Here is a 21014-nt window from a genome sequence, read left to right on the forward strand (position 1 = left end):
TTTTTAGGGTTCCGTACCCAAAGGGTAAAAACGGGACCCTATTACTAAGACTTCGCTGTCTGTCTGTCTGTCCGTCTGTCACCAGGCTGCACCACCCGCCATGGACCAATTAAGTTGAAATTTGATATACATATGTAAGTTTGTGACCCAAAGACGGACATGTAACGCAAACAAATGAATTTTAAACATGGGGGCCACTTTTGAGAGGTAAATGAGAAAATAAAAAATAAAGTTTTTCAAATTATATCAAATGAAATAGCTCATTGTGAGAATCTCAAATATATTTTTTTTATAATTTTAGGATAAACAATTTAGAAGTTATTCAAGAAAATAGGCAAAAAATTACCATCCCCCCTTTATCTCCGAAACTACTGGGTCTAAAATTTTGAAAAAAATATTTACTTATAGATTACAGGATTAAGTCCGACTCACGCTTGACTGCAATTTCTAATAGGTTTAGAAATTGCAGTCAAGCGTGAGTCGGACTTAATTACTTAGTTTTTGATCTGACCCCTACGGGTTTTTTAAAGACATTTCACTCACGTTTCACATAAAATAGTTATTTGTGCAACAAGAGAGGAAAGTTAGTTTTTCTTGCGAGTGTTTATTTTGAGTCCCGAGAAAGCGAAAGACTCTATAATTGAATCACGAGCGAAGCGAGTGATTCTAAAGTAGAATCTTGAGCGTAGCGAGGGACTCAAAAACACGAGATGTAAAATAACTTTGCTCTCGTGTTGCACACATCATTTTTCACCTCAGTAGTGAGAACATATTAAAGGTTAAAATGTATTTCGAATTACACAGAATAAACAGAAAAAAAAAGTATTATAATATGTACGATACGATAAGATACGATACGATACGATACGATACGATACGATACGATACGATACGAGACGAGACGAGACGAGACGAGACCGGACCGGACCGGACCGGACCGGACCGGACCGTACCGTACCGTACCTTACCGTACCGTAGTATGAAGTTCATGGCCTTCACTAAATTAAAAAGCTACATTGTTTCACTCCCTGGAGTGAGGAAAGTCGCACTTTCCTCACTCCAGGGAGTGACGAAAGTAGGCTTGTTCGAGCTGCTGAGGTGAAAAATACATTGTTTAAATTGTGTAATATACGGAACCCTTGGAACGCGAGTCCGACTCGCACTTGGCCGGTTTTTAATAGGCGTATTCGCAGAATGTCATAAGTGAGTCATAACGAACTTAAAACTTTAGTTACAGTTACTTTAGTTATAGTTTTTTTTAATGGCTGAATGCCATGATACTGTATCACAAATATATGTGAAATGGAAATTAAAAAAGAGCCACTTCCCAGCCTAGGCCTGCAACTTTGTATGATATTTCATTAAAGACCCCTCGCCTAGCCGCGCCCGAGACATGATACTGCGCAGCCTAATATATAAAGAACATGATATCAATATTTCATTGCATGTTTGAGAAAATACAGTATATACACATCTCCCCTACCATTTACCCCTACGGGACAGAGAGTTATGCAGTGTGTATGCACAGGCGCAGCTCGCTGGGCGGGTTCGGGCGTGCAACGCCGAAGCCGTCAGCCGGCGCCGGCGCGCAGCCGCGCCTCGACTATCGTAGCATGGTCTCAGTCGACGACATGCCCGATCTCTTCGCTTCTTTTGACAGTCAGTATCAGTACAATAATACTTTAATGTCGATGTTCCTAGCCGAAGTAGGATGAACTAGTGTCGGTCACACTCCAAATACCATTTACTACTTCAGAGGGAACATTGGGAAGATTAACCTACCGTAAAAATTAAGTTGTAAGCCTGCAAATTTTTTTTTAGGAAATGGTTTCAACAAATTCGTTTTTAACGATGGCTTTTACACATGACGCAGGATGTAACTCCGCAAGTTTCACGCACCAGTTACTGGCGTGTGCTTGTATCTGGTGTGTTACTTTGCTCAAGTACCTCAATATGCGCGGGTTACATGCGCCGTCATCAACTCACTCAAGTTTAAACTTTTTCTTTATTACACCTATGTTTTTGACAGTTGTATATTAGTACTCGTTTCCGCAGAGCTAATTCCGCGGCCTGCGCGGCCCAGCGACGACCCGCCGCTGTACCTGCGCCTCCGCATGGGCAAGCCGGCGGGCCGCCCGCTGCCGCGCACCACGCCGCTCATGTCCTACGGCCGCAAGCGCATGAAGCCCGAATACTGGTTCGGCGTGCCCAGAAACAGGTCAATTATCTTTCCTTAACCATTTGTCTCTTAGGGGGACATTAAAAACGTGAAGCTTGTTCCTACAAGCCTGCTCCTCCTGGAACGGGCCGAGCCAAAGCTTACCAAACACAAACGAGAAAGAGGGTCTAAGGAAACACGACGTAATGTTATTTCCAAAATAAACACTGTAAAATTGCGAGAAAACAGAAGGTAACATAATGACACAGTAATAAGAATAAGAATAGTTTATTAACGTAAGAATAATAACATGGACATTACTATTAATATTGTGCAGATAATATATAATATACTTTATTGTGCACCATAAAGTAAAAAAAAAATACACAGAAAGCGAAGTACAAGCTTATGTGTGTGTTAAGATTATGTGTGGAGTGCCTACTCTAAATTTGTTTATTTACGTGGAAAATATTGATACAGGGTGGACGACTTGTTCAAGTTCCTGACACACTGGGTGCCGGACCGGTACGGGCCCCTGGGCGACGTGTCCGCGCAGGGCTTCGAGCTTATCGACTCGGACACCGAGTGGGACGATGACGACCACAAGCCGCACAAGGTTAGCGCTTGCTTCTCTACTCCCCGCCATCGTTCGCGGTCCCAGGATACTGGCCTGGATTTGTACGAGTCGCCGAGCGACGTGTCCGCGCAGGGCTTCCAGCTCATCGACTCGGACACCGAGTGGGACGATGACGACCACAAGCCGCACAAGGTCAGCGCTTGCTTCTCTACTCCCCGCCACCGTTCGCGGTCCCAGGATATTGGCCTGGATCTGTACGGGTCGCTGGGCGACGTGTCCGCGCAGGGCTTCGAGCTCATCGACTCGTACACCGAGTGGGACGATGACGACCACAAGCCGCACAAGGTCAGCGCTTGCTTCTCTACTCCCCGCCACCGTTCGCGGTCCCAGGATATTGGCCTGGATCTGTAAGGGGTCGCCGGGCGACGTGTCCGCGCAGGGCTTCGAGCTCATCGACTCGGACACCGAGTGGGACGATGACGACTACAAGCCCCACAAGGTCAGCGCTCGCTACTCTACTCCTCGCCACCGTTCGCGGTCCCAGGACACTGGCCCGGACCTGTACGGGTCGCCAGGCGACGAGTCCGCGCAGGGTTCGAGCTCATCGATTCGGACACCGAGTGGGACGATGACGACCACAAGCCTCACAAGGTCAGCGCTCACCTAATTTAACGGTTCACCTAATTGGACGGTCAGATACAGTGGACAGTTGTTGGGGTAACGGCCGAAATTTTGGTATCCAGGTGATAAAAATACAGCTATACGAGTTATCATAATAATTCATAACTAGTAAGGGCTCATACTATAAAGGTACGTATACTAAAATGTATATATTTCCTAAAAAAAATCAAATACATAACTCAAAATTAATTAATACAGTACAGTAATAGTGAATTTAATTAAAAGTGTGTTATATACATATAATAGATACGAGATACAAAAAACATCGCTAGATTACCATCGCGACCCATCAAGATAAGGGTAACTGAGTGACATATTTATGAGCATCTCTCAACTCGCGCGCAATTAATGAGTAATAATTAGCGAGTAAGATACGGCGGGAGCCGGTGATGATGTGAGTGTTGTCGCAGGGCGAGCGTACCGGCAGCTCGGGCGACGTGTCGGACATCACTCGCGAGTCCTGGGAGGTGAGTGTCACACACACGCCACCCTCTCTTGTTTACTTTTTCTCAACTTACATAAAATTATTGTAATCTGTTTTACGAACGCGTTCGATTTGTGAATTAACAATGCTTCATTAACACACTTTTGCCGTCAACATTGCATCTATATCCCACGTTCCACATCAGTACACATTGAACATGATTGTTTTTTTGATATTGCATTTAATTATTTTTAAAATTGCACTATGAGTACCTATGTATGTTTACCTTGTTTGCATAACCGAATACGTGTCTGCGTACACGCCGCCGCTCATGCGGGCGGCAGTGACGCATCGACGTCGCGACGCGACGCGACGCGTACCATTCTAGCCTCATACCATACATAAATATTATTGCTGCGCGCCGCTTCACCAATTCACATTGTATTGTTAACTTGCCATAGTTATACATACTTGTATCAATAGCAATATGTGTACCACTTTACTATATAATTTGAGGCATTTAACATATGATTAACGGTCTATAGAAAAATAATTAAAATGCTTCAAGAATGTTACTAACATTGAATTATACTTAAGCATCCAATACTCCTACTGTCATCATCTTCTACCAAAAACAATATACCTAATACCTATAGGCACACAAGGCATTATAATACACATAATGATAATTTAACTATAAGGCTTCCGGGAATCCGACAGTATTACGACATACCTGTAATAAAAAGACTTCATATTAGTCTAAAATTCACGTCCTTATGTTATATGTGCTTATGTTAGCTATTGATGTGGGTCTGGTTGAATAGTGTCGGATTAGAAGGATGTACGTTCGAATAGGTATATTAACTGTGATGTGTGTGCGGCTGCGTAGCTGCTGAAGGCGCCGTACGTGAAAATATATTCGATAATGAAGAGCCAGGCGGAGGCGCTGGGCGACTCGCTGGGCGAGGAACCGCGGCCCGAGGTACTGTCCGGTGTCCGCGCGCCGGCGGCTGCGACTCGGCCGTGCCCTGCCCCTGCCCCTGCCCAGTGTCCGCTGTCCACTGTCCGTGCCTAACGCGTCCCATACGCATAAAGCTGGCTTCAAACTAAAGTGGAAACACGCACACTAAAGAGCACTATCCGATTCGCAGCCCGCCTGCTCCTGTAGCGCGAGTGTACCGCACCCTATTATAGAGAATGATCTAGTGAATAATGCACTCATTACTATACATTTATACGTACATGTAGTCATCAGAACAAATAACGATCAAATTGTATGACTGTTAAAAGTAGTAAGCTTAATGTTAGCGTGAATGTTTTCCCATTGTTTGCTCTTTCAAAGTTTAGAGTTTATACTTTGCTTCCGAAACCGATTAATGTTACATATTTGCACTTCAAAAGCCAGTGTGATTTTCTTGACCTAGTGTTGTTTTAGATATAGTGTAGTTTCACTCGTTATTAGTTTACTGTAAACGTTGAGTTAATTGTAATGAGCGATGCACCGAACGCCGCGTGAACGCTGCGGCAGAATAGCGTCAAGATAAGCGACGCTCTACTCTCCACTAGTTTAGTATTGCACTGGGAGTTTAGTATTGCTCTAAACAAGGGCTCTCTAGACGTTTACTCCGTAAAGGCTGCGGGTTTTTTAAAATTACGTACTAAATACGAATAATAAATTGACAATATTTACAGTCCGGGAGCTCTTAGAATAACATTCGGATTGTAGAAAGATACTTCGGGTATCGGCGACGACACGCGAATGTGCTGCTACTAATTACTTTCTTAATATCTCACGAAACTTTTTAACTTACCAAGTTAACAAAACTAAACAACATACCAAACAACTTAAAAATACCTATATACCAATGTCTAAAAGTTTTGTAAAGTTAAGTAAAGAATAGCCAACAATATAAAAATAAACCCTAAGAACTTATGTTAAATGTTATTAAACTTCATGTTATTATACTTATTATGCTCAATATCTGATTGACTTGTTTTTGCAATTAACTTTTTGTAAATTTTAGAATTTCACTGGCGATAATTAAAATAGAGAATGTCACACGTTCGTTTACTAAATACTTTTGTCTGTTATGTTTATAGAGCTGGTAGTCGCATCGCATATTGTAACCAATATGTGGAACATTTTAATACTTTGATTTTTTTTGTTAGTAGTGTAATTCTTAATACTGGTATAGTTTGAGCTTGTTTAACATCAGAGTTATTTGTAATTAAAATCATGATTAATCGTTCATTGTAATCGTCTGTAGAATTTATATAATTTCCCACAATGGACTATTTATAGAAATATTCTTTTTGAGACGGATTCCGGGTTACCCTATGAAGATCAAATGCCGAAAAATGTTAATGTAATAGGTACTTTTGATGTGTTGGGTTGGGGGTATTAACTGGTCTATATAATTCAATATAGAATAGAATAGAAAGTTCTTTATTGTTTATCATTTTTGTTACATACAAATATGTCCGCCAAAGGGGTGTGTCCTTAATGTAATATGTCTTAAAGATCTATACATTTATTTTATGTTATATAATTCAAGGCGACGACTGTTCTCATCGCGTGTTGGATTCCTAGTAAATCAAAAACACATTGCGCCCCTTGAGAGCCATAGTGGCACTATACCTACATCAAAATTAATCAAAAACACATTGCGCCCCTTGAGAGCCATAGTGGCACTATACCTACATCAAAATTAATCAAAAACACATTGCGCCCCTTGAGAGCCATAGTGGCACTATACCTACATCAAAACTAATCAAAAACACATTGCGCCCCTTGAGAGCCACAGTGGCACTATACCTACATCAAAACTAATCAAAAACACATTGCGCCCCTTGAGAGCCATAGTGGCACTATACCTACATCAAAACTAATCAAAAACACATTGCGCCCCTTGAGAGCCATAGTGGCACTATACCTACATCAAAACTAATCAAAAACACATTGCGCCCCTTGAGAGCCATAGTGGCACTATAACTACATCAAAACTAATCAAAAACACATTGCGCCCCTTGAGAGCCATAGTGGCACTATACCTACATCAAAATTAATCAAAAACACATTGCGCCCCTTGAGAGCCATAGTGGCACTATACCTACATCAAAATTAATCAAAAACACATTGCGCCCCTTGAGAGCCATAGTGGCACTATACCTACATCAAAACTAATCAAAAACACATTGCGCCCCTTGAGAGCCATAGTGGCACTATACCTACATCAAAACTAATCAAAAACACATTGCGCCCCTTGAGAGCCATAGTGGCACTATACCTACATCAAAACTAATCAAAAACACATTGCGCCCCTTGAGAGCCATAGTGGCACTATACCTACATCAAAACTAATCAAAAACACATTGCGCCCCTTGAGAGCCACTACATCTACCTAATCAATTTTATGCCAAAAATGCCTTACAACATTTTGGAAAAGAGCTGATACTCTTCAAACGGCTGAATCGATTTTATCAAATAAGTGGAAACTGGATAAGTGGAACCTGGGTTAGTGGAAAACCTCTTTAAGTGGACCCAAGTTCTCGGTTCCAGTCCCTTGGCAACGAATTACCTCTATAAGAGGAATTTTGAGACCTCTATAAGCGGAATCCATTTTTTCGAAAATTTCTTATTTTTACCTCTGTAACTGGAAGCAGCCGTCTCCGAAACCTCTATTAGTGGAATAGCTCGGCGTTATAAAATTTGTATTTTTAATAAACCGTCACAAGAAGGGTAGTTTGTTTCGTTAACATTATGGTTCGTGCTTCAACTACGTATTTTGTATGAGATCACACATCGTTCAGTTTGGTTCTTTTAGCCGTGGTGCGGATTTTTTTCATTAAAGTACAATCGGTACATTGATTTATTTAACCATAATAGTTTCTCTTGCATAAATAGATATTAGGAGTGATTTTGTTTAAATATAAGTTACTTCATAACAAATGACAGATATTATTTTTGTATATGAGTACTGTGGATTATTTACGGTATTGCTTTTTAGGGTTCCGTACCTCAAAGGGAAAAAAGGAACCCTTACAGGATCACTCGTGCGTCTGTCTGTCTGTCTGTCTGTCTGTCTGTCTGTCCGTCCGTCTGTCACAGCCTATTTTCTCCGAAACTACTGGACCAATTAAGGTAAAATTTGGTACACATATGTAAGTTTGTGACCAAAAGATGGAGATGTAATGTAAACAAACTAATTTTTAACAGGGGGGCCTCTTTTGGGGGGTAAATGAGAAAATTAAAAAATAAAGTTTGTCAAACTATATCGTGTTATATATCAAATGAAAGAGCTCATTGTGCGAATTTCAAACATATTTTTTTTATAATTTTAGGATAAACAGTTTAGAAGTTATTCAAGAAAATAGGCAAAAAATGACCATTCCCCCCTTTATCTCCGAAATTACTGGGTCAACAATTTTGAAAAAAATACACAAAATAGATCTTTATCTAAGTATAGATCACCGGAAAACCTATTAGAAATGTGCAGTCAAGCGTGAGTCGAACTTAATTACTTAGTTTTTGATCCTACTCCTACGGGTTTTTTAAAGACATTCACATAAAAAATACATTGTTTAAATTGTGTAATGTACGGAACCCTTGGAACGCGAGTCCGACTCGCACTTGGCCGGTTTTTTTAATTACATACCTATTTTTTGTTAATACATATCTACATACATATTTAATTGACCATAGACGTGACCTTTATAAGCAACATTACTAGCATCCACAACCTCTGTTAGCGAGAGCCTCTGTAAGTGAGAAAACGTTTTATTTAAACCTGGTTAACTAGAAAACTGGATAAATGGAAAACCTGGATAAGCGGAACTAAACAGCCGGTCCCTTGCGATTCCACTTATCCAGTTTCCACTGTATTTACATCGATTTTATTATTTACCTATGTCACGAATTCATACAAACCAAGTAGGTAGCGTAAATAATTTTTACTTTTAAAATACTGACGTTTATAATTTTATTTTTTTGTTTATATTTAAAACTATTTAATTTGATTACTAATTTAATAGCCGTTTAAAAATTTTATACATAATTTTCAATCGTGGCTGAATGCCAAATAGGTCTGTGCCTTTTTGATGCCTAACCTGTCAAGAAATGACAATATGGCGGACTAATGTTTGATATGTCACCGTATTTAAGCATTATTTCGGTTAAAATGTAGTTTTTTCTTCGCAAGTGTGATGAAGCACATTGTGTGTAAGAATATTGCAAACTCGGGTCCTTTATTCCCGCCGCCTTACCGCCTTAAATTTCACTTACCCCCCTCGTTGCACAACTATTATTGTATAACGGCACTATGTTTTTCAACGTTCAATAATTAATTCGTCTTTTTTTCTTTTTCTATTACACGATTTTACGTTCGATTTTACCCGAAAACCGAATATCTTTCTTAGAGCTCACTATATGTAAATAACTTAAAGTAGGTATGTAATGACCTTTCATTGTATTTTCAACTGAATGCAAAAACAACAAGTAGGTATATAACAAATTATGACACTTTATTACAAAAATATTTTTGAAGCTGAATTAAATTGCAGTTCGTAATACGAATAAAGCAAGTATGTGTCTATTGTGTATACACAATAAATAATCATAAAACCCGTAATACCAACAAAAAAAGACTGATAACATAAATAATTGTAACAATATCAACGACTGATAGGTATGTCGACAGGTTCAAAACCGTTATAGAAATGCTAAAAACCAAAATGTAGCTATAATCAATAAAACTAAGTCATATAATTTAATTTCCGACCCATTTCGTACCTTGTCACAGTGACAATCAATATAGAAGTCGCTAGAGACCTCATACTATTGACAATTTGTCACTGTGACAAAGTACAAAACGGGTACCTAGATACCTAGGAAATTAAATTATTTTACTGTACATACCTACTATAAAAAGTAGTTCCTGTCTACGATTTGTTATTCTAGTTTTTTTAGGGTTCCGTACCTCGCGTGGAGGTAACGAGTTAAAATTAAAACCATATACTCAGGTCTACAGTACCTTGAAGCTGTGAAAAAATTTAACTACTAAGTTAACGTAAAAAAAAGATACGGCCGTTTATGACGCAAAAATAGTTATTTGTTATACAAGGGTGCAAAGTTGTATTTTACCCGCGAGTGTAGAATTGAAACACGAGCAAGCGAAAGGATTCTATAGGTGAACCACGAGCGAAGCGAGTGGTTCTGAAATAGAATCCTGAGCGTAGCGAGTGTTTCTACACACGAGAAGTAAAATACATTTGCGGCCGTGTGTAACACAAAACTTTTCACCTCACTATAGCGAGGAAAGTGCAACATCCACAGGCGTTAGATCATCTTCATCACTGGAATCACTCATTTCTTTACGATATTATAACAGAAAACTCTGGAAGTTGTGTATTTTTACGCGAGTCGATGAGAAAAGGTTTTAAGTAAAAAAATTGTTGACAATGTTGACATTTTTGATGTATGAAATGTCAACGATGCGTTTTGAAATTGCATCGACTCAACTTGTGCGTTCAGAATTATATTTAACATCATTATAAAAAAACAAACGTTTCTTATGGAATTTTAAGGTTTATGACTTAAAATCATTAAATAAAGCTAAATTTGGTATTTTTTATTAGATTCTCAAACCATTTATTTAATGATAATTAATATTGAACGAACCATTATCATGAGCGTTTTACGTTTTGTTATCTGTCAAGCTACTTAAACACGCTCCATCCAAGGTCAAATTACTTTCCCCACTAGTGGATAAAACGCGTTTTTCCCCGCTTGTATTGAAGGATAAACGACAACTTTCCGAGCTAGTGAGGGGAAAACGTATATTTCGACACTCAAGGGAATAAAAATTATTAATGGTACCTCCCGTTGACCTAGAACTATGAAATTTGTCAAGTAATATCGTCTTACACTACAAAAGTAGGAACAAATCTAAAAACTACAAATTTGAAAAGAAATTAAAGTCTGTAAAAGACAAGTTAAATTTGTACGGAACCCTCGGTGGGCGAGTCCGACTCGCACTTGTCCTGTGTGGATGATCCTTTTAGGATACTTTTAGGGTGTCTTACCTTCAGTGTCAGTTTGACGTGATATTTTTGAAACACCCTGTATATCTATTTTGTAGGAAATTTTATACATATTATTTACGTAACAGACTATTTTTTCTATGGGCTATCGTTTACGAGTTATTTCCGAAAAACTAAAAAAAAAACAGGATGTTAGGATTGATTATAAGTAACTTTTCCGCTTAAAAATCTTTATAAATATGAGTCCTAGCAGAAAATGTACAATTTTTTTTGTAGACAATTTTATGTAGATTGATGTATGTAAAAGAACATTTTTTGCTCCGGGCCACCGTTTACGAGTTATTTACAAAAAACTGCTGAAATAACCGTACTGTTTGTTTCATGACTTCTTTCATCTATATGTATAATGTTGACTGCATGCCAAACTCAATGTCATTGCAGTAATTCTGACGTTTTAAATACTAACGATTCAACAGGGAACTTTTCTTTTCTGGCATGTAAAAAATTCGTACGTATTACGATAATCACTTTATAAGAATCTGTCCCCATATAAAAACTAAATCTGAATTCGGGCCGCTCTGCTACATAAATGGTGAGTTCTGTCTGTTATTAGTAAAGTACGGTTTACTAATGTACCTACCCATCTCGTTCATTAAACCATTAAAAACTTAAAGATTAATAATGTCTAAGTAAAACTAAAATATTATAGACGATAATGTACAGCAAACATGCAGTTTATTACGTTATAAATCGACTTGTAGTTGATTCCTAATGATGATGTCGACAGAACAATGAGGCATTCATTATATCTCGCGAATAACGACTAAATGGGAACCTATGGAACCTAAGAAGGTTTGATGGTTCCTATGACTGGTATAGTAAATTTTGCCCCTACGAGTAGTGTACACTTATCACTTGTTTATACTAACAGGGGACGCATTTATTAGGCCATTGCCGCCAAGCCCCGACCCCAGTAAAATAAACCTAAACGACACGCACGAATAACAAATAATCATTAATTTTTTTCTTTAGACTATTAGGGATTATATCTAATTAAAAATATTGGAATAAAATCAAATCCATCAAAGGAACCTTAGAAGAAGATATACTAGAGCAATAATAAAATCACTGCAACATCTTTGATGAGTTATTTATAGATAATTTGTACGTTATTTCTTGACGTGTTTACTCGCCATATTGGAGTTGAATGCAAGGGTATAGATTTATATGTAGTAAATGTACGCACGTGTCCTATGTAAATAGGTACATGAAAATACAAACAGAACTGAAGAAAAAAAGTAATATAATACTCGTATACATATCACACAAATATTTGTCCCACCGTGTAGGCCAAGCAATAAGAAGGACTAGAGGGAAATGCAAGGAACACAATTTTTAACTTCGTAGCTTTATTTGGACTAGTTAGGAGATGAACATATCAAAAGTCCCCGGCCGTAACCCTGGTGATGGGGGGAAGAGGGGGGTTTGAAGGTTCCATTTTTCGGTTTTTCGATTATATCTCGGAAACTATGCGTCTGAGCGACTTGGCCACTTATACAAAATGAAAAAAGATTTAATTTGTTACAAGTTTTATTCAGTCAAGTTTTTCGATATCTTGTATAGTTTTTGAGATATCCGCTCTTGAAGGTTTATTTAGGGCTCTCATTTTTATCTTGATTATCTACATCAGTAAAGCTGCTAGGCCGGGTTTGGTAACGTTTTCGTATAAATCGGGGGTGCTGAATTCATTTATGGTATCAACAATACACCTTTCCTCACTCACCTTGAAGAGCGGATATCTCAAAAACTATACAAGATATCGAAAAACTTGACTGAATAAAACTTGTAACAAATTAAATCTTTTTTCATTTTGTATGTGGCCAAGTCGCTCAGACGCATAGTTTCCGAGATATAATCGAAAAACCGAAAAATGGAACCTTCAAACCCCCCTCTCCCCCCAGCACCAGGGTTAAGTCGAAACAAAGCTACGAAGTTCCTTGCATTCCCCTCTATACCTTTTTTTGGGCATTTATTTCCTGGCCTAGTGATAGAAACCCAATGTAAACCGCTACCTTTTCAGTCGACATCTTTAATAACAGTAAACTGCAATTCAAGAAAAAAGTACTGAAATTGGCAATGGATAGTTAATAAGAGATCTACCTATATAGTTTAAATGCATAAGTAAACATAGGCATAATGCCTACATAGTAACTATTGTACAATAGTCTTGTTAGTCGTTACTGCTTTGTTTATTTTTATTTATTTTTAACCGACTTCAATTTCATAGAAGGAGGAGGTTCTGTATTCGGTTGTGGCTATTTTTTTTATGTATGTTCACCGATTACTCCGAGACCCGTGATCCGATTTGAGTAATTCTTTTTTTGTTCGAAAGGACCTACTTCAAAGTTGGTCCCATAATAATCTGGTTCTGATCTGATGATGGGATCCCTGAGGAATTGAAGGAACTCCTCAATTTTTAAAGGCACATGTATGGTGATTTTGGTGTTTTCATAAGCAACTTGAGCATTTTCTATCGAAAACGACCAATTTGATTAAGTGCATCTGATGATGATGATTGTTTTGATGATAGTGATGATGATTTTTCTTAATGTAGGATGTTCAGCGATTACACCGAGACCCGTGGTCCAACTTGAACAATTCATTTTTTGTTTGAAAGGAACTACCTCCAAGGTGGTCCCACATTAATCTGGTGCTGTTATGATGATGGGATCCATGAGGAATTGAGGGAACTCTTCAATTGTTAAAGGCACATGTATGGTGATTTGGGTGTTTTCTTAAGCAACTCGAGCATTTTCTCTCGAAAACCACCAATTTGATGAAGTGGAACTGATGATGATTATTGTTTTGACAATAATGATTTCAGCGATTACGCCGGCACCCATGATCCGATTTGAGTAATTTTTTTTCTGTTTGAAAGAAGTTACCTCCAAGGTGTTTTCGTTACATTTTTGGTTTTGATCTGATGATGGATTCCGTAAGGACTTGAGGGAACTCCTAAATTTTTAAAGGCACGTGTATGGTGATTTCGGTGTTTTCTAAAGTAACTCAAGCATTTCCTCCCAAAAACCACCAATTTGATGTAGTGCAACTGTAGCCTAACCACGAGTTTGACACTAAATATTCGCTAGCGTCTTCGTGACTTACTTTGTACATTAATATGCCAGTACGAGCGAGATGCATAAACAGTAAGTTACGCACACGATAGCGAATATATCAATGTCAAACTCGTGGTAAGGCTACTGATGATGAAGACCACGGACGAAATGTGGAACTTCCCTTGTATGTGTATTGTGATTTTTGATGTAGGTAGTTTTGGAAACAACCAAAGAGACTGAGAGGTGAGGGGTAGGTGTGAGAGCCGAGAGGTGAAGGTAGAGGGTATTAGTTTTTGGGGGGTTTGAGGTTGGGGTTGATGGGTCGGGGACTGAGGGGTTGGGAGTTAAGGGATTGAGGGTTAGGGTTAGGAGTTAAGGGGTCTGGGGTTAGGGGTCGGGAAATGGCGGTTGAAAGGTTGATGGTTTAGGGTCGAGGGGTTCAGCGATCAGGGGTTGATGTGCTGTGAGATTGAGTGATCGGGAGGTTTGAGGGATTGATTAAACATGATTATGTTTTTCATTCAAGCTTCACGCTCTTAACAATGTCTTAAAACTAAAAATGGAAAAATAAAAACTTTAAACCGACTTCGAAAAGTATGAAATAAAATATTATCCTTTTTAGGGTTCCGTGTTTAAGTATATGCGTTACCAACTGATATGTTTGAAGTCGGTGCCAAGCCAAGTATTAACAATACCAGTCAAAAATAACCAGCTTTATGTCTATAAATCCCATTACAACTGTACAAATATTATAAACGTGAAAGTGATTCTGTCTGCCTCTTTGTTACCTTTTCATGGCTAAACAACTGAACCGCATTAGCTGAAATTTGGCATGATGGTTCCTTGAATTGTTTTATATCTTGAAATGTAGTCCTCTGGATAAGCGACAGAAAATAACTTAGTCCCAATCCCACACTTGCGTGCTATGGACTGTTCAAGAATTAGTAAGAAATGCTCTTTAAAAAATACGACGACAAATAAAAGTATTAGATTTACACTAATGTGCCGACAAGCATGGTACGAACTAAGGCTATTGTTAAAAAAGCGCTGATAAACATAAATGTATAAATGTGTAAAATATTTAATTAAAATTTAATAATGTAAGCAGGGGTTGCATCCCCATATCCCTTAGCCCATATAGTCTTAAAAATATAAGATTGGAGCTAGGAATGTTGTAATTCTTGTTCTTTATAAAAAATAAACAGTTAAAAAAATTTTTTAATTTTTTTAAACTGCGCCAAGAAGGTTCTACCGTGTGTTCTGTTCTGAGGTGTGTTCTTAAATACCTACAGAAAGTTCGTTTATTGTCGTCGTGTAACGCTGCGTCTTACATAGGCGAACACTCGCGAACGCGAAGCGAAGCGACGCGGCGCGGCGCGGCCGGCCCAAGGCGTTCGCGTTCGCAACGAGATCGCCCACGTAGGACACTTCTATAGGTATTAAAGGATTAATTAAGGCGCCGTGCCGTGCCGCTTTGCGTTCGCGTGTTGTTCGCCTACGTAGTACGCTGCGTTAGGCAATCCAACGTACATACTTATATAGCCGCATCCTTATCGAATTGCACCAAAATCACTATGAATATATGGTTCAAAATTTGACTTGGCACCGACTTCGAACATATCCGTTGGTAACGCATATACTTAAACACGGAACCCTAAAAAGGATAATATTTTATTTCATCCTTTTTAAAATCGGTTTATCTTATTTTTATAAAAGTTTTCATTTTCTTTACTTTGTCTCTTTCTCCCTTAGTAACCATAATTCTGTTTGATGAGCTTAGCACCTAGTGTTAGTAAATTAGTAGGTATTTAGTACCCTAAGAGTAGTTTAAGTGTCGTATATTTCTATTACATGTTTTAGTGAGAGCTGTTAAGGAAATAAGTGAATGTCCTTAATGTGTAAGTACTTGTAAACTCATCTCCTGCTCACTTATTTCTGTTTGCTTTTTAAATAAATAAAATAAAAACTAGACTTGACTAACCGAACCTATGTCGACGAAGACTATTATCCTAAAATAAAATCAGTGTCCTCATATCCAACAACAAAAAGCAGACAGTATAATGTGATACCACTGTGGATTGTAATGGTCGTACGGGTTTCGGACAGACGTTTCCGTCGCGTGGTTGGAATGTTGCACATGCAGAGCTGAGAGCGCGCCGCTACATTGTAACGACAGGGGACTTCATGCACTTGTTCAACAAAACGGTTGTAGGTACTGTACGGCTTTATTGAGAGGATGTACATATTAACCTGCGTAGGTTAATATGTACATAGGAGTGTTCGTATGCCTGTTTTTTTTTCTTCAAATTCTACTCATGCAAACAAATTTTCACTTGCAGAATAAATTTTTGAATTTTTAATTTTTTGAAAAGACAGTTACCTACCTTCTTTCGCATTTATATTATAATTACAGTAGAGTCCGGTTATAACGACGCTCAAGGGACTGGTGATATTACGTCGTAATAACCGGACGTCGTACTAAACGAACTGCCAATTTTAATATATTTTTTTAATCAAAATAATTACATAATTTTGTTTTTATTAATACTTATGCGACCATCAAAGAAAAAACAAACATTTCAATAAAAATATTTATATTTACGTTAGTATTACAGTCCGACAGAAATTGTAGAAATTAAAAAGTGGCAATACTGCTCCCTACAGTAATGCCACACTACTGTCGTCCCGTTTTCTTAGATTGATTTGAAATGGACAACACTACAGTATTGCCACTTTTTAATTTCTACAATTTCTTGTCGTACTATACCTACGACTTTTTGTCTGAAATGGAGAGTTGTGTGTTCGGAAGAAGCCACTTTTGTACGCGTACTCACCCATCACCCACAAATAACTCGAAACCCGTAAAATAAAAAGTCATAATTCTTGGGGATCTAATAAAGATGACAATCGTACATCGGCAATCAAAGAATAAATAAGTTTTATGCCAAAAATTTCAATTTTGATAAAAGCCTTTATCGCTAACTGTATACTTTTGTTTCAACACGCAATTTATATTCATTGAGACAATTCTAACAAACCCAAACGCAACTAGGTTGCGTTGTTTTATCACACAGTTCCTATGGCCATCTGTGTCCATCATCAGATCAGCTCGAAGGTACCAAAATATTGCATTGTCACCCAGCTTACACAATTATGTATGTGAAGTTTAAGCTCAATTAAATAATGGGAAGTGGGTTTTATTTAGCTTGCTAGATTACGAAAAGTCACATACCTATTTCATCTTGCTGCGTTTAGGTAAAGGGGGGAGGAGAGTTGGGTGCGCGGGACGGAGTAAGCTTCTTACCAGCAATTTATTTGTAAAACCACGACCAGTGAAACATGTGTCGAAACGTCGGTAAATAAAGGTAACAAAATAAATTCGCGATAGACCCGATTTTAAATGTGATTTGTAAAAACTACGTCGCTCGTCGTTGTAACCGGACTTGACGGACAGATTTTGTGTTAATTTCCGTCGTTAAAAGCGGTCGGTCGTTATAAACGGAGTCTTAATAAACGGTTGTACTTTCATAGTAGCTTATACTAGAACCAAACATGTGCCTATACTTACGTCGCTTTTACCGGTTGGTTGTTATATGCGAAATGCGAAGTTGTACTAACCGGACTCTTCTGTGTTATAAATAATAAATAAAATTACATTTTTATGATTAGAGTTTAAGATAAAAATCCCACAATTTTTAGGGAAAGTGGATGTAAAGAGGAAGAAGCGGAGGGTAAATAGTTATTCGTTTTATAAGGGGGAAAAGTTGTTGTTTAACCTCTCGTGCTAATATTGATACCCGAGCAAACGAAAGAATCCAAAAATTAACCACGAGCGTAGCGAGTGAAACGAAAAGTGGAATCTTGAGCGTTGCGAGTTGAAGGATTTCAAGGCACGAGAGTTAAACAAATTTTGTCACCGAGTGAAACACAAAATTTTACACCACACCAACACAAGGAATATAAAGAAGAAAATAAAATATCATACAAAATCAAACCAAATCAATTCAAAATGAATGTTATTAAATATTTATCATTCAAACTCATCATTTAAAAGTCAATTCTACCAGCCTCAAACAACAAGGAAACAACTCAAAGTTTGCATTTGTGGATAAAATTCTTTTTTATTAGAGTTTGAATAATCAAGAGAGCCTTTACCAGCTGGTGACCAAGTAAAAGAAAATGTAAATGTCGTGCGGTATTGGGCCATCTCATAGACCCATCCTTAAAATAAATGATGATGATTAATACTAGAATCGCTAAAATACACAGGCATTATATAATACGTCTTCAGTTTAGTAAATGACGTTGCAAACATGCAATACTAATATAAATAAATAACGCGAAGCACCTAGCACCAGAAGATCACCAATCACACGTTTTTTTTCGTCGAATATAATACTAAGTAAATATGTTATTATTATAAATAGGAATATCTAGCGACAAATAGATCCGTTGTTAGCGACCACGTCTAGTACGCTAGCGGCACCGGATCGGATACCCGGTAACATAGAGTAACTTATACTAGAGCGGTACTGTCATAGTAAATTTTGTAACCCCATTAAATTCACTGCCATCTGTCGACACACTTTAAAACTAAAAATGAAGATTTATAAAAATACGATAAAATGTATTTAAATATGGATAAATGTTTTTTTTCATTTGCATTAATTATAAACTGAACTATACTTAGTGTAAGGCCTGAGTGGAGTGGACGCTCGAAGCGGAGCGTTCGGCGAGGCGTGTAGCGTGGCGTCGCGCGTCGGGCTCACAAGTGATTTGTTTGACTTGAGCAGCGTGCACTAAGGCCGCTACAATACGTTTGCATTTGTTTAACATGCACGCCGCACACTCGCCCGACTCGAGCGTCAGCATCCACTCAGGCCTTACACTTAGTCTTAACTCCTCGTGCTGGTTGATTTGTTAATATCAGCGTCGATCTATTTAGTACAAAACTTAAATATAAAAAAAGTTAAATATAACTTCCCATCTGCATACTTGAGTGATTTGCCTGAAGAATGAGCTCATCAGGATATAAATTTTGATTTAAATAGTTTGTAAAGTAACATTTATGTATTTAGGTACATTTTTACATCATTGATTGTTAATAATTTAATTTAATAATTTACAATTTAATAATCAAAATATGTACACAATAATAGAGCAAGTACCTACTAGATACCTACAACTAGGTAGGTACTAGGTGCGTTCCAATAGGGCAGGAATGCAGGATAGATTAGTGTAAGTACAGCCACAGTCTTATGTCCCATCAAATAAAAAAATGCAAAACAATTGATGCGCTATCAATTATAATGATCTTGTCCAATTATACGAGACAGTTGATCCGTCTAGAGCCACGTCGGAGCGCGGGAGGCTTCTCGGCCTCCTAAGTGATGTTGATATGTATTTGCATGGCTCGCTTATGCCCAATGAAACTGCTTCAATTAAAGTTTTACGGGTTTGTCTCGTTATCATTCTGCTCTGTCGGGATGTTAATCGGCACTAATTGAGGGCCTGTCGCAGGCTAGTTGTCTCGACATAACATATTGTGCATGATTTATGCACGGGCCGGGTTCAAATGCAAGCCATGCGAGCTCTGGTGCCGCAGTGTCGGCGGCGGCGGACCGCTGGTGCGAGAACTAAGGTAATTTGCGGCGGCTTCTTATGACTTACAACTGACAGGCCGATGTCGTCCAGTGGACTGGTAATCAGTGGGCACCTTAAGGTTAGGTGTAGCGTATAGAGATAATAGTTATTTAACAATAACGTTTTACAGTACATATGGCTCTTGAAATTTTCGACGTAGTTACGCAATGTACATTATAGCACCTGGTGTCGTAATGTAGCTCCAGATATACTGTAAAGTATGTAAATTATAAGCATTTGTGGATAATTTATGCTAAAACAAAACTTGCATGAAAGCCTGTTGTTATAAAATGTGTGTTCCATTAACTTCTCTAATTAGTTATTAAGGGTCCCTTTTTATAGTTTTTCGTAAATAACCCGTAGCAAAAAATGTTATTTTACATACATAATCTACATAATTATAATAGACATATTGTCTACTAAAAAAATTTCGTTCACTTTCTGCTAGGACTCATATTTAAAAAGATTTTTAAGCGGGAAAGTTACTTATAACAAAGATAGATATAACTCCGTAATAGATAGATACAGTCTAAGGAAAAAACGTGCCTCGAAAATCAAGAAAATTTGGTTCTCGTTCAGAGGGCGCTACTAGTTTTGGCCTACAGTCGTATAGATGGCGTTGACGGTTTCGTTTGTTATTTAACAATTTTAACGCATATCAGTGAAAGAACATGGGTCAAAATCAAAAAAATAATTAATGCAAATAAAAAAAATCATTTATCTATATTTAAATACATTCTATCGTATTTTTATAAATCTTCATTTTTAGTTTTAAAGTGTGTCGACAGATGGCAGTGAATTTACTGGGGTTACAAAATTTACTATGACAGTACCGCTCTAGTATAAGTTACTCTATGCTTATAATCAATCCTAAGATCGTTCTTTTTAGTTTTTCGTAAATAACTCGTAAACGATAAGTGGTAAGTATAGCGACGATTTGTATGAAAATCGTCACCGCCGCGCGCTATAAATTATTTTTTCCTACAAAAAATGTTTGAAACTCCTTGGAAGTAATGTTTCCAGAATGAAGAATAAATGGGCAATATTGTCCAATTTTTTATTTAGCGTAAATCGCTATGATTGTAACAGCCAAAAATCTCACAAAAATTTCATAACATACAAAAATCATATTTTTTTGTATAAAAAGGTATAACAATTATTTCAAAAATGTTTTTCTCGTCCCTAAATTATCCGAAAATGATATTATAACTTGCTCTAGTTGCTAAGACCTGGACTAATTATACCTGTGGAGTCGACCCCCCCCCCCCTTTTTTGGAGGGGTAGGCACGGTACGATCTCGTGGCTACCGGGCCAAATCAGCTTTGTTTGACCATAGAGTAACTTATACTAGAGAGGTACTGTCATAGTAAATTTTGT

At 37.9% G+C, this 21014-nt stretch overlaps 2 protein-coding genes across 24 annotated transcripts in view; one reads left to right on the forward strand and one right to left on the reverse strand.

Moving 5' to 3' along the window:
• LOC134754821 (TLD domain-containing protein 2) overlaps positions 1 to 21014 on the forward strand; it is a 305854-nt gene that overhangs the window by 236896 nt on the left and 47944 nt on the right. For 10 of the 23 annotated variants that reach the window (XM_063691223.1, XM_063691226.1, XM_063691222.1 and 7 more), the window contains 5 exons: positions 1529 to 1659; positions 2056 to 2218; positions 2639 to 2774; positions 3827 to 3883; positions 4730 to 4822. In XM_063691223.1, coding sequence (XP_063547293.1) covers positions 1529 to 1659; positions 2056 to 2218; positions 2639 to 2774; positions 3827 to 3883; positions 4730 to 4822 — 580 coding nt within the window. The other 13 variants (XM_063691218.1, XM_063691220.1, XM_063691240.1 and 10 more) reach the window with 10 other exon arrangements.
• LOC134754971 (uncharacterized) overlaps positions 1 to 21014 on the reverse strand; it is a 567282-nt gene that overhangs the window by 16685 nt on the left and 529583 nt on the right.

This window comes from Cydia strobilella, chromosome Z, assembly GCF_947568885.1.
Source record: "Cydia strobilella chromosome Z, ilCydStro3.1, whole genome shotgun sequence".
NCBI classification, from domain to species: Eukaryota; Metazoa; Arthropoda; class Insecta; order Lepidoptera; family Tortricidae; genus Cydia; species Cydia strobilella.